The 14993-nt window shown below is 28.9% G+C and overlaps 1 protein-coding gene across 1 annotated transcript; it reads left to right on the top strand.

Moving 5' to 3' along the window:
- The first annotated feature begins 11897 nt into the window (after nucleotides 1-11897).
- Nucleotides 11898-13334, top strand: LOC132950460 (uncharacterized). Its single transcript, XM_061021938.1, has 3 exons — nucleotides 11898-12446; nucleotides 12554-12668; nucleotides 12831-13334. The coding sequence occupies exons 1-3, from the start codon at nucleotides 12094-12096 to the stop codon at nucleotides 13119-13121; spliced, it is 759 nt and encodes a 252-aa protein (XP_060877921.1). The 5' UTR covers nucleotides 11898-12093; the 3' UTR covers nucleotides 13122-13334.
- Nucleotides 13335-14993: the final 1659 nt, after the last annotated feature.

The following is a 14993-nucleotide window of genomic DNA, read 5'->3' as shown; positions in this document are numbered from 1 at the left end:
TTGGTATTGGACATTTTTGCTGCGCCCCAGAGCTGGATGCCGTATGTCCAGATGGGTCTTAGCATTAGTTTGTAAATCAATAATTTATTTGATAGTTTTATATTTTTGGAGGTTAGTAAGGGATGGAGCCACGGAAGAGGCGTAGGCGATTATTTAGAGATTGAACTTTGTTTTTAATGTGAGGTACCACGGTCGATATGAATACCAAGGTAACGTACACATTGAGCTATATTTAAATGTTGATTATTGAGAGAAAGTGGCTGACATATTCCCTGATGGAGATTGAAGGTACAATGGATGGACTTATTCTCGTTAATTTTAACTCTCCATTTTCTATACCAGGTTTCAAGAAGGTTTATATGATTTTGGACGTAGAGGAAGTCTTTGTCATTGGAAAAGTCACCGACTAGGGTTTGATATTAGTTTAGCTGATCAGAGATGAATATGTTTAAAAGTAGGGAGGCCGTCACTGCGTACACCAGCATTAATTATTGTCGGAGGGGAAGCGGTCTTCTAAGTAAGATTTTAGAATTAAATATAGTAGTGGCTGGGTAGTAAACATTTTATTTTACAAATTAAACCAGCATGCCACACCCTGACGAACGTTTGGGAGACATCAAGGGAGACATCAACATTACTGCACCAGTACAGTTAAGTGTTTGTCTCTTCCAAGGTGAATGAGATTTTGTCAACCAGTCTATGTACTTGATGTATAGTAGAATGACTATTACGAAATCCAAATTGGTGGTTAGGTAGAATATTTGCATTATTAACTATGGGTAGAATACGTTTTAGAAGTAGTTTTTCAAACATTTTTAATAGAATTCGGAGAAGGCTTTTTGGCCTGTATGAGGAAGGGGAGCTTGGTGGTTTGTCATATTTTAGGTTGTGAATGATGGTTGAGTATTTCCATAAAAAATGGAAGTAGCATATTCTGATCATTGAGTTAAATATTTGGGTAAGGTTAGGAGTTAAGGTACGGAGATTCCTCCGTTTTCTGAGGAGGGTGTCTATAATATTTAATAATCTACTTCACTGGGAGAGAAGTAACGAGGAGGAAGTGACATTGGCAAATGGTGATTCAAAGAAATTGTCTACGTCTTTGATCCTATTTGAAGATACCATATTATATATTATAGTTTAGCTGAAAGGTAATTTCTAGATGTTTTGTGAAAATATTTGCTTGGTCTTGTTCGGAACGATCATTTATAAAAAAATAAAACGTTATACAACATTTTAAATACCTATAACTAATAATAGCATTTGAACAATTACAAAATTAATTATTAATATTTGATGGAAACTATAACAGAAAAAAAATGTGCAGAAAAATATTTTAACGAAATAGTATATTTCTACAGAATATTTATTCGGATGGAAAAAATTCATAATGGATAAAAGCATGGCTTAGAAATTAAAAAATTTCGTGATAATACTTTCTTTGAATATCAACCGGGTGAATCAATATGAGATCTTACACGATGATAACATTTGAAAATATATGATAGTCTAAAATAATAGATTTATTGTTGACAAATAGTACATACTTACTAGTTTTTTTTTTAATCTATTACAATCATCATTTGTGACGGACCGTGGTAAATAGATAATTATGAAATAGAAAATTCTAAATTGATAATGAATTAATAAAATAATACAATATATAGTTAATAACAACGCTTAAATAATACAAATTTTCATTAATTATTACAGTGTTTAATACAACAAACAAATAATAAAATGGTTTTTCTTTTAAGTGCTTCGAAATAGATTTAATTTTGTACAATTTATAGATTATGGGAATGTTGCCCTCGTAAAGAAATAACTATAGGGATGCCCTCTAGAAACTCTTCCAAAAGACCTCTAGCACATTGAACTTTAATAAATTCGAACAGTTTGAAATTCGATAAAAATTTAAGCTAAAATTGGAATTGGCAAAGTTTGATTTCGAACATAATCAAGTTAAAAATGTTTGACAGCAGATTAATTTTAATATCTTAAATTGTTAGGTTAGGTAATAGCGACTAATAGGTTATAAACTTATAACTAATAATACTGTTATACTTCTATTATATTTAAAAAAATGTTTTTTGTCAACATTGTATAACCATCCCTATTAATAAAATGGATTTTATATTATTAAATATACTTATATACATAATAAGAAATTAATATTTATAACTATATAATTCAAAACATTTTAGACATATATTATATTGTCCGTTGATAACTTAAAATGTATTAATGAAATACAATTTGTATACCTCAGGTTAGGTTAATAATATATTTTATTTACGTCTACTATAACTGAACAATAATATAGTTGGTAATAGCTAAAGTAATTATGTACTTAACTTATATTTTCTTTTAAATGTATACCAAATAGTTGTTATTGAAGATAACAAAAATTTAACTTCAGCAAAATAGTAAATTACCCGGGTATTATTTAATTAACTCAATAAATATCTTTAAAATAAACTATTCAACTCAATTAAAGATAAATATTATTTATACTTTCTAGTGGTTAGCGATCATAGTATGTCCTTTTCGGTGTTATTTTTTATTTTAACGACTAGGAAAAAATGAATTTGTCTCTAGTTACCAGTAGTAATAATATTGCATGTCATAGAAAATAATTATCAAATAGAAAAACAAATTTTAAAAGATGCTTCCCGCTCCATGTATTAATAATTATAGCCTATAGGTATATTACCCAAGATTTTACGTCACCCGATTCTGGCAATATATAAATTCAAAATTGAAAAATAAATCTTATTACTAATTATTAAATCTTAAACATGATAATATACGTATAATAATCAATAATTAATAATTAATAACATACCCGGCAAGCAATTTCACTCGTTTTATTGTGACATTTTATTACTCTAATATCTGTTATTTGATCTCACGTTTCCTCAAACTTTATTTTACTGTTCATATCTCAAGAGCAAAAACATGTTTTGCACAAACAAACCCTATTATTCAGTGTCCATACACTAACTATTATAATAGAATGTTTTAATTTGTAAAGTTCGTTGAGGAGAACTTTATCTATGATGTACCATTTTTATTTATATTTTATAAAAATGTGTAGTAGAACTAGAATAAAAACTCAATATTACAGATAAAGCCATATTCATTTTACAATTTTGGATACTGCTGATTACTTGAATGGGCATGGTGTGTATTCGTGTGAAAAACAGTTTTACATATTATTCCGTTTATATCTTTTAAATTTTCCATATCAAACCCCTTCAAAAACTGGCTTGTGATAACTTCTTTAGAAAGTAAGGGTTGATCTTAGAGTATACGATTAAAATGGTTTCCATACAAATTTGTATAAATGTATCAAATAAAAAAACACTATTCCATTAAAATATGAAACATTTCTGTAAGTATTAAATATTTAAATTCCGTAGTATATCATGTGCTACATAGTTATCATAGTTTCAAAATTATAATTCTAACTATTTGCTATTTGATAAAAAAAATACATTCATATAAATTTATAATTCCATCATAATTAAACGACACATTGGCTATGAATTCCGTGCCCTTTGTCCATACATCAAACATTTATTCCGTGGAAATTTAGTTTCATTAAAATTATATTCCAAACATTGTTTCCATAGCAGAAAAATTCCAAAAAAATTATTTTCCACTATAAATAGTGTTTATATAATGCATATAGCATATATATTATAACTTCCAACTTTTTATGTGCCTTCCGCGTATAATTACCATTAACGTCAATATAAACAGAAACTAAATAATTTATCTACCTTGATTTAATAATGAACGTTGCATAATACATTTTGTATTAAGCATGCACTTCAAGATGACATCACAAAATAATTTAATTATTACTGAATGCATCAATATTAAATTAAAAAGTTATGTTTATTATATTATGTACGGATAGATAGGTACCTATACCTATAAATTAACTATTATAGTGAATAATTAAAACCTAGGATCTCGCTTCTGCTGTATATAATAGCTCTCGATTGAACATACTTTGTACCTATAATAGTCATTGAGTTAATCGGTATTTATTTTTTTTTTTGACAAACACGTGTATGTGTGGCAAGGTTTTTACTACTACGAAGCCAGGTGGTCACCCACCCGGCAATTAGTAGCATCGGGCGTTACTTACTCTCAGTCGCATTGCGCGACTGGTAGCAGCCAACGCGCCGCGCACACCCACATTGGTCACTGGTCAGTATTATAATAATGGATCATGTGTTAAATTTGAATTCAATGATTACGGAAAAACAATTGAGTGACACACAATAGGAAATTAAAATGCATATAGGTATCAAAAAGAAAAAGTGTACTTAACTATGTATTTTCGGTATTATTTGATTTCTGTTAGAATAACTTTTAAGAAACATTGTATTACTGTATTAGGTACGTATATTATTAATTTTATATATAACTAAACATGAACCAGAGTGATTAATAAATTCAAGTGCTTATAAATAGCACAAAATTAAAGTAATATTTTGAAAATGTCATTGTCTATGAACAATTATAAGTACCTAGGTATAATAGTAGAAAGATTCAAAACTTAACGATTAATATTTTTTGAGTCACAAAAAAATCAACCAAAATCATAATTTGATAAAAATTAGATTTTAAAAGTTTTGACAATAGAAGGTACTTTTTATATTTATTTTAATTCCAGCATAAACAACTTATAAGGAACCTTTATCAAATTTTCATGATTTTTGACCTTTTGATAAAAATATTTAATATTATCAAAACAAGGCGAAACAAAAATTATGTTATGTCGATAAGTATTAAATATCTATATAATATCTATCTCAAAATAATATTATAAGTATTTGGTGAAAATGTTAAGTCTCTACGGCTAGTCCTTTCTGAATTACTAGAAAAAAAATCAATTCGTCTAAAAGTAGTGTTGCGTAAATATTTCAGTTTTGCCACTGTCTTTATGTTAGTTTTTGGTCAATAAATTAGGTAGGTATTTAGAAAAGTAGTTACTATTGGTATTTTCGATTTTTGACCTTCAATAAAAACTGGATCAAAAGTTACCCACCCTCAAGGTTACCAAGAGTTAACTCAATAGGTACTCACTCAACTGTGTATACATTTATAGCTTCATAGGAATATCTGGAGAAATAAATCCCTGTTGGTAAGTATTGAAATGATTTGAAATAGTGCTTTAATTAAGTATTACAATAGCAGTTAGTAGGTAAGTACTATAGCATTGATTCTATATACTACAGTATAATACTAGTATCTAGTATTTATAATCAATGGCACTATGTTCCTATAAAATATTACAATAGACATATTGACATAGTAGACTGAATTATAGTACTATATTATTGTATTAATTGTTCAATTTTCACTGTTCCTAATTTAAATTATCTCCTCATTACGTTGATAAGACCTACAAAATTTAATTTACCAAAACAAAGTTTGCATATTTCCTAGATTTTAGTACTTCTTATAGAGCATATTTTGGCTTATTGAGTGAATATTCTAGCGCTAAAAGTTTCTTTTTTATTGTTTTAATTTCGAGCCCTACTTATAACTATGCTGCAGATTGCAGATATGACCAATAATTAACAATTATTTTTTTTGTTTTTACATTAGGTAGGTAATATTATGCGATACATAATATAATAATATTGGCATCACCAACGAGATTATTAGACGAAGTGAATTATAATTTATATTGCTTACCTACATTATTATGATTGATTTATATAGGTAAATCAAATTCACAAATAACGCTGCCCGCTATATTAGATCACCTGTAATCATCATAACGATAACGCTGATTATTAGTGATTAACAAATACCGATTATTATAGCTGTAACCACCTTTTATCACAGAACAATCAATTATTTTTTTTTTAATATCTAGTAGTATTAGTGTTTTATTTGTGTATCGTGTATGGTTTTATACTTTTATTAGATATTACTATATATCTATATTAGTATACCAGACACCCATATACTAAGAAATAATGAAGTATTATATACTTACTACGTTCGACATTATAATGAATCGAGAAAAAAAGACATTGTGACGGAACGATGGACCGATAAATTATCATGTCGGCGGGGCCTCTAATAATTTCTCACAATATTGCTGTTGTACCTAATTCAGTACCTAGCTACTGCCTACGGGATACGAATAGCTCCTATAAAGGCTTAACATAGACCCTTAATGTCAACGCAACTACATTATGTATATTATGTATGTATATTGTATACCATCCAATCGTATATTATAATATTATTATGTCTGAAATATAAATGTAAAATACGCATTTCGTGCAGGTATTTATGTATAAGTATAATACTTATAAATATTTAATAAACCCACTGTATAACCGTATAATATATTACACACAATAGGCACCTATTAGGAGGGTATGATATCATGCTGCTGTCGCGTGTTGGACAAGAGCTGCTGACGACCAATAATTCCGCTACACGGCACGCGTCTTCCTTTCGGTTCGTATAAATTATAGGTATAGGTACAGTATATAAATATATAATAATATAGTAGTCTGCAGCACTCTAAAATCCTGCAGTATAACTGAATAAGTATACCGCGGCATACCACATATGTATAAGTGTATAATGTATGTAAACAGCCTATGGGCAACCGTCATATACCTATATAATAGAGTTTAAGAATTAGTAGATAGCCAATTAAATAAACATTTTGTATTGATACAAATTATGTTTGCTTAATCAAATTTAATATTTTAGGATCATTACTCATTTTAAAAGTCACAATAATACCTATAGTGTTTCTCATAAAAATAAATAAATAATAACTACAATTAGGTACTAGATAGTACTTATAAATTATACCTACTATTATATAGCCTATACAATTATATAACTAGTAAGTATAGTTATAATAATTATTTGTGTAAGTATTTAGTCAAATTTTGTATTACCGCTGGTTTCGTTTTAATGTTTTATGGTAATTGCCTATTGTGTATGCTTATAATATTTGCAATTTGTTGGTTTTGATATAATCAAATACCTAACTAATACTAGGTAGGTAGGTACTCTATTTAATCATATTTTGTTTTACTAATTTTAATATTTTATCTATATTTTACTTGACCTGTCTTGACTCTTGGCCCACTATTATTTGGTCATTGTGCACAATGTAGACTTTTCCAACATTGACCACTAAAATCGGGCATTATGATTTCCTATTTAGCCCATAACATATACATTTAACACGAACACTGACAATACCTATAACATGATGTAATTAACGCAATATTTTTAAAAAGAAGAAAAAAACATTTCTATAACCAAACGGGGCCAAATATATTATAACAATAATTAGATAAACAAATTTATTGACTAAGAAATATTATAACTGTGACGCTGCAGACTGCAGTGCATATACTTCTAACAAAAAAAGAACATATAAACACTGCTTTAAGAAAAACTTACAACATTAACAAACGACACATCCACTATTGTAAGGCACGGCACACATGACACATGTTATAATTTCTAAATTATAATGATAATAGCATATGATTACTCATTGTTTGAGCGTTTAAAAATCAAAATGTATATTTACTAGGTATTTGGTATTTCCCTACACTGCTATATAATAGGTGCCTACGTTTCAACGCGGGAGCAGAAGCGAAACTAAAATTACCAATATTATATTTATATGGATACAATATATACAATATATATATATATATATATACCTATTGTGCCATGCGACGACTTACCAGTTACGAGTACAACATTAAAAAAGTAAAAATCAGGGACATTTTTTGTTGCGCTGTAGGTATTATGTGTGTAGTACTGTAGTGTAAGTAGTAGGTTTTGAGTGTACCTCGTCATTAAGTAGGTCGCTGTAATAATGTGTTAAATTTGAATTCAGAGAAAACCATTGCATACGAAAAATGATTCTGAGCAAAGACGATGTAACAACCTCTATTTCTAAAAATATTTTATAATTTATTTATTATTCGCCATTAGGTAACACGAGTGATTTATTTTCAATTAACAATAATAGGCGTAATAGGTAGGTTGAAATCAAAATATCAGGTGCATTTCCTTGGCACCCCACCTTGAAAAAATCATTAAAAATCAGGGTTTGCTGCACCAAAGCTCTAAATCTAGGCCCAGTGGCGGCGCCAGAATTTTTTCTTGATAGGGCCAATAGGAAGCTAAAATGTAAAAAGTCGGGCCATCCAAAAATTCTAAGATTAATGCCCACCCCCTCCGAGACCTCGGCAATCGGGGTAAATACAACAAAAACATCGTTATTTCTTTCATCAAAATCAGAACCTCAAATTTCTATTAAAAATATATGTTTGTAGAATGCTTTATTTTAAGCCCTGCAATTTATAAAATACCTCATATTATACATTTTCAAGCTTAAGCTATCAAAATCTAATATTGTATGCTTTTTTTATTACAAAATAATTTGTACATTTTCGGAATTTTTGTTGAATTTTGTCAAAATTTGAACTCCAAACGCGCATAAAAATAATTGTGACTGAATTTTCAATATTTTTGAATTGCAGAAATTTTTATTTTTATATATCAACATTAAAATTAGATCCAATTAGCTAACCACTTTTAATATTCAAAATTGAAGCATTTTTTCTGCTGGTGGTAAAAAGTATTTTCTGTCACAAGAAAAACACATCATTGCAAAACCAATGAATGCCATCGATTCGTTCAAAATATAAAAGATAAAAAGTCCTTCTAAAAATGTTATGCTGAAATTGGAATAATTCCAAGTACCTACATACCTAATACTTTAATTAAGGCAACAAAATTCCCACAACTCCCAAAAAAAAAATTGAAATACCGTAAAAAACTCGCCACAAAACACAATTAATGTTCTTACCTAGATGTATAATAGACAATTCACTCTAATATTAAAGCTCACTACAATACACATAAATACAAATTGGAACAGCTAAACATAAATTAACTATATGTTGTACGTTTGTATAGGACGGAAATACAACATGCGTGGGACGGGATTCCTCTTAATAAATTTTATTATTTTATACCGGTGATGGGGGGGGGGGGGGGGGGGGAGTCTGGACCCGGAGACAATAATAAAATAGATAATTTATATTTTGTCATGCCAGGGACCCACAGGATTGTCCGATTGTGTAAACATTAAAGGACTAACCACAAGGCATGAATAGGCAATATCAGAAATCTGCCATAAGTTACACGCTATCTAGTTGTTTACATATACCTACACGAAATACCATTAAAATCATAGACATAGGTATAAACTAAGTTAATTAGGCCTTAGGTAAGACTCACTACTAATTTCTAAACTTAGGTTATATGGTGGAGATTAAAATAATGAGAAAATGTATGTAAAACCATGTACTACCTAACATTTAAAATTTAACAATTAAATTAATATTCAGATTGCAGAATCTTTGTTTTATTTTTAGATTCGGAGCGAAGCGATGAATGTATTGATTTTACAATGATGTGTGTTTTTTTTTATTTTTTTTTGTGTCTGTCATCACCTTTTAGAACAGTAAAAGTGCTTGGATTTTCTTCAACAGTAACTTTTCTGATATGAAAGTGAATCTAGTTGGTACTTTGGGGGGTCAAAAGTAAAAATGTTCCAGTAGTTTTCGAAAGCGATGTGGAAAACAAAAGAAAAATTAAAGAAAAACGGGAATTTTTACGCAAAATCTTTTTTGGTGCAACTCTAAAACAAATGACCGTAGGTGCATGAAATTTTGACTGAATGTTTATATTAGCATTTTCTATACACCATTTCTTTACCAATTATAAATATTTTGAGCTTTTTACATATATTTTCAGTTTCCATTTTTTTTAGTTTCTTTTTCTATAAATATCAATAAAATTGTATTTGTTAGTTAAAAAAGCTTGAAAATTTAATAGACGGCTCCTAGGTTATTGTTTCTAAGGCAGATGAAAAAAATTAAAAATCCTTAGTCACAGTTTTTATTTATAAGCATTTAAAGTTCAAATATTGACAAAATACGGAAAAATCGCGAAAATTAGCAAATTATTTTGAATTGAGAATTCAATAAAAATTTTTCTTTTTAAATCTAAGACTTGAAAATGTAATACAAGATTATCCATAAGTTTGTCTACCTTTATCAAAAAAAAATTTCTACAAGAAAGTCAAATAAAATTTTTATGAGCGTTTGAAAATCATATTTTTACAACATTTGATAATCACTCGATTTCTCATGTAACGATTTTGCTATTTTGTTGTTATTCAAAAACGAATAACTGTAGATACATGAAAATTTTACTAAATGTTTATATTTTCATTTTCTATACACCATACAATTTTGAAAATATTTTGACTCTTTTTGAGCTGTTTACCGACATTGTCAGTTTTCAATTTTTTAGTTTTTTTTTTCTATAAATATCAATAAAATTTTATTTGTTGGGTAAAAAGCGTCAAAATTTAATACAATGCTCCTGGTATATTGTTACAATAGCAGTTGAAAAATATTAAAAATATATAGGCACAATTTTTTTTATAGGCATTTAAAGTTCAAATTTTGACAAAATGTATCAAATTTAAAATTTAATAATAATTTTGTAGTTAAAAATTTATAAAATGTTCAACTTTTATAGCTAAGGATTTAAAATTTAAAACAAGGCTCTTAGGCTCCACGTAAATAGGTTATATATAAATTACTTTATTCACAATAATATCATCAAATATACTTGGTAATATCATAGGCTGACTGACCGTTTTCGCTCAGAATCGTTTTTCTTATACAATGATATTATATCATTGAATTCAAATTTAACACCATCCATACAGTGGCCCACTTGTAGCCTACTGTACAGCAGAGCGACATCCACTTATCCACCTTTTTTTTTTTTAAATCTCGTATTTTTGTTACTACTTTTTAAAACTTTGTTTTTGATTTTATACTATTAATAACCATATAATTTGACTCTGAATATTTAATATTTCACCTTATCATGACATTGAATCTAGTCAAAAGCCATCGCGTCGTTAATATGTCTCGAATATTCATCTAAGTTTACTAAAAATAAACGTCATTACATCATCCGTTTTATCATAACGATAACGTAATAACCTATCAAAATTATCATATAGTACTTAGTAGTTTAGCCAGGACCTTCCATTTAAGGTCATTAAACCCGGTATGTCCCCACGACCGGTGTCGTTATAAAGGATTTCTACTGTGCGTAATATTATAATAATCAACATACATTAACATTTTTTAACCAATAATAACTAATAAGTAATAACATAATTTTATTATATAACATAAAGTTACAGCCGCGGGCATCGGGCACAACTTGTCCCGAAATTTCATGAGGTTATCTATATCAGCAGTGGTTGTTGATAGATTGTAACCACGGTTTAAGATATATAAGATAGAATATATAGCATAGATTTATTAACTTAGTATATAGGTCAATGGTATATAGTATACTAGGCAGCTAAGTATTAAATGGCAACTACTGATATACTATAAATCATAGAGCATAGAAAAATAATACAATAAGTTAGTAGAGTAGTAAAGAGTACAGAGTACAGACCACAATTGGAGCATAACAGTGAAACAGTGTGAAGGATAGTATTAATATTTAATAATTAATAGTAACATTGTAATAATATTTTTCTTTATACAATCATCAATAATAATAAAATTGTCATGTCGATGTCTTTATTGATTCAAAGATTTCCCACAAGGAGCGCTCACTAGTTCTTCATTCTTGTCACATTCAATTATGAGAAGGTCCATTTCATTTCATAAAGTTATGTAACCAGTATATCTTAAACCGTGATTGTAACCCAAGACCGTGGTTATAACCGAAACGCTGATAATGTCGGTGATAATCTTATCAGTTTATCAGTATAAGCATGGCGCGCACGAAAATGCGCGATAAGTGAATAATATTTTACACTAAGAAAGTATAAAACATAAAATTATTGTTGATTAGGCATTTAAATTCGACATTATTATTTTTTAAATTACCCTCTGTTGTAAGTGAAATAATGTCCATCTTACATTGTTTCGGCTTTCAACGCTTCTCGTCACATACAAAATGCGAGTGTGTTGTCTCCGGGTGTTCGTCGGCGGTGAACTGTGGGACTGCCTGTTGATAGTGAAATTCAATCGAGAATATGTGCTGTACACGACTGTTGACCAGCTGCCGTTCAGCATGTCGGCCGAACTGTGCTCTTTAGGCCTGAACGGTGCCCAGGAACCCATGCCCACGGTAATGGACGCCAATTGTCTGGAGTGCGTCATCAAGGCGCTAGCGAACAGCGACACGCTCAAGCGATTGGTCGTAAGGCGGATGAACAGCGTCACATCGGTAGACAACAACAACATTGTGGTTGGCTTCAACGACGTCCGGCTGGTGACACCGGATAAATATAGACTGCCTTACACATGGTAAACTACAGCTGTCTGCAAAACACTTGAGAAAAAATTTGATGTTTTTGTTTGATTATTGCTTAAAAAAATGTAAACTGTTGTTTTCATCAAACGTATAATTTTAGGTGCGAACTGTATGAAAAAACTGATACTGAATACAGAGAGCTTGAAAACATAATGGCTTGGTTATCAACTCTTGGTGGAGCTTTTTCTTCATTGGGCGATCAGACTGAACACTGTGTAAGTACATCTCTACCTAACACAAAATGTTTGATACTATGCTTCTTTTCTGTTCAATTTTTATTTTTTCTTGTTACATGAGTAAAATAATAAAGAGTGGTACCTAACATATAATGCAAATAAAAACATAGCAATAATATAAAATATTTCATTTACTTTTAGGCAATTGTAGCAGGGAATATTTCAATGCAACAATTAAGAATTGCAATGCGAATTGGTGATCCTTTGACCGCAGCCCGGTGTAAACTGTATGCTGCTATTAGTCTCATGCAACGTGGTTTTCATAAGCAAGCTAAATTCATTGTTCAGAGTCAATACATATTTATCAAATCTCAATTAGTTGTTGATGAGCGACTTATCAAAATGTGTTGTGGTGTATGGACAAAGTTACGTTATGAATGGAATCGAAAAAAATGTCTTAAAAAAAAAAAATGTTATACATTTTTACATTAAATCTTAAATTATAAATGAATTAAATTAAAGAAAAATATTTTTACCAAACTCCTGCCTTATTTTTGTACATTGAACATGCATATACATTTTAGAAATAAGAAACCACAAACAGGATCTTTTATTTTTTAATGTTCCAAGCCTATTCAATTATTTTTATTAATATAATTTATAACTATTAAATAAATTCTAATAATATAAACTTATTCTCGATTACGCCTACTCAAAATATTTATAAATAATAACAAACGCACTATATATGATCAACACTAAATGTCTGTACAGCCAGGTCAATAAAAAGGTATAACAATTTTTTTTAGTACCCCCCCATTAAAAAAATTTTTGATTCTTGCCTGTCTTACATTAACCCATTAATATGAAACATGACAATTCCTTCCATTCCCCGGTGTCTCAAACAAAAATTGTGTTGTCACCACTTTACCAGTCTAAACCAGAATAGGTTCATTCCCGGAAAAAAGTCAACCGTTTGATAGCTGCTCACGAAAATATTGTGTATTTACTTCTTATTATTAGTTCATTAAACATATTGTACCAATTGTGCCTCTTAGGCACAGATTGTATATTGAAAATAAATAAAAATAAATTAATATAAACATAATACTTCACTATGAAATGAATACAACTCAGTTAGTATGAAAAACCAATCACTATACAATTGTAAAGTAATATTTTGTCAACCAAAACAATTAAATTAGTATACAGTGTGTCCCAGAAGTCCCGTATCACTCTTAGTATCTCCGTAAAAAATCAATATATTTAAATGCAATTTTTTACAGTCATAAGTATGGAAATTCTGATTAAATAGTATAATATTCAATTTTTTTTTCAAAAATTAACAAAAAATTTTTTAGGCAAGTTTTCTAAATTTCCAAGATAGCTATTTTGTTGATTGTATTTCCTAAAACAATTAAAAAAAAAAAATATTTAAATGTAATGAAAATTGCTCAAGTTAAAGCTAATTATTGTTTTAAATTTCTAAGAATAATAGTTATGTTACCTATGCATACAGCATAAGCAAAATAGTAAATATGATTCCCATGTTATTACAATCACGCTGATTTTTCGGCTAAACTTAAAAATAATAATTAGCTCTAACTTGGGTGATTTTCATTACATTTTAATATTTTTTTTTTTTAACTATTTTTAACTATTATCAACCAAATGGCTATCTTGGAAATTTAAAAAACTTATTTGCCTAATAATTTATGTATTTTTAAAAGAAAAAAAATGTATTATTATGTTATTCAATCAGAATGTCTATACTATGATATAGTATAATGTTACTAAAAAATAATTTACTAGTCACCATTACTTAAACAAAATTCAAATATTTAGGATATTACGTATTGATAAACTAAAATATTAATATAAGCGTAGAAATGTAGGATTATGCTCCTGAAATATAACTTAAATTTGTCAATATCCATATTACAATTACAATCTTGACTAAAATAATATTATAATAATTATTTAAGTATCATAATACAATTATAATGTACAGTGTACAAACGTCAAACAAAGTTATTAAAGACTCGAGAAAGTGTACATGAACACTTCAGCTACTACTTACGTGAACCCGGGAGATCATAATTCAGATTTTTGGAAAGGAGGGATATGAAATTTTGGCTATTCTCAGACTATAATTAATTTATCATATATTTTATTTGAGAAATTTAAACCAAGTGAGGTGGGTGACATGCTCATCACTCCATGACCACCCTTCGGCCCCGTGGGAGAGTTTAGATGTACCCATCAAGTAGTATTGGAGTAATCTCGGGAGAGTTAACCATCACAAAAGACAAGAGTTTCAGGTTATTAAAATCGGGAGTGTACAATCACCTAATCAAAAAATAT

This window comes from Metopolophium dirhodum, chromosome 8 (genome assembly GCF_019925205.1).
Source record: "Metopolophium dirhodum isolate CAU chromosome 8, ASM1992520v1, whole genome shotgun sequence".
NCBI lineage: Eukaryota > Metazoa > Arthropoda > Insecta > Hemiptera > Aphididae > Metopolophium > Metopolophium dirhodum.
This window is presented reverse-complemented; position numbering and strand designations above follow the sequence as displayed.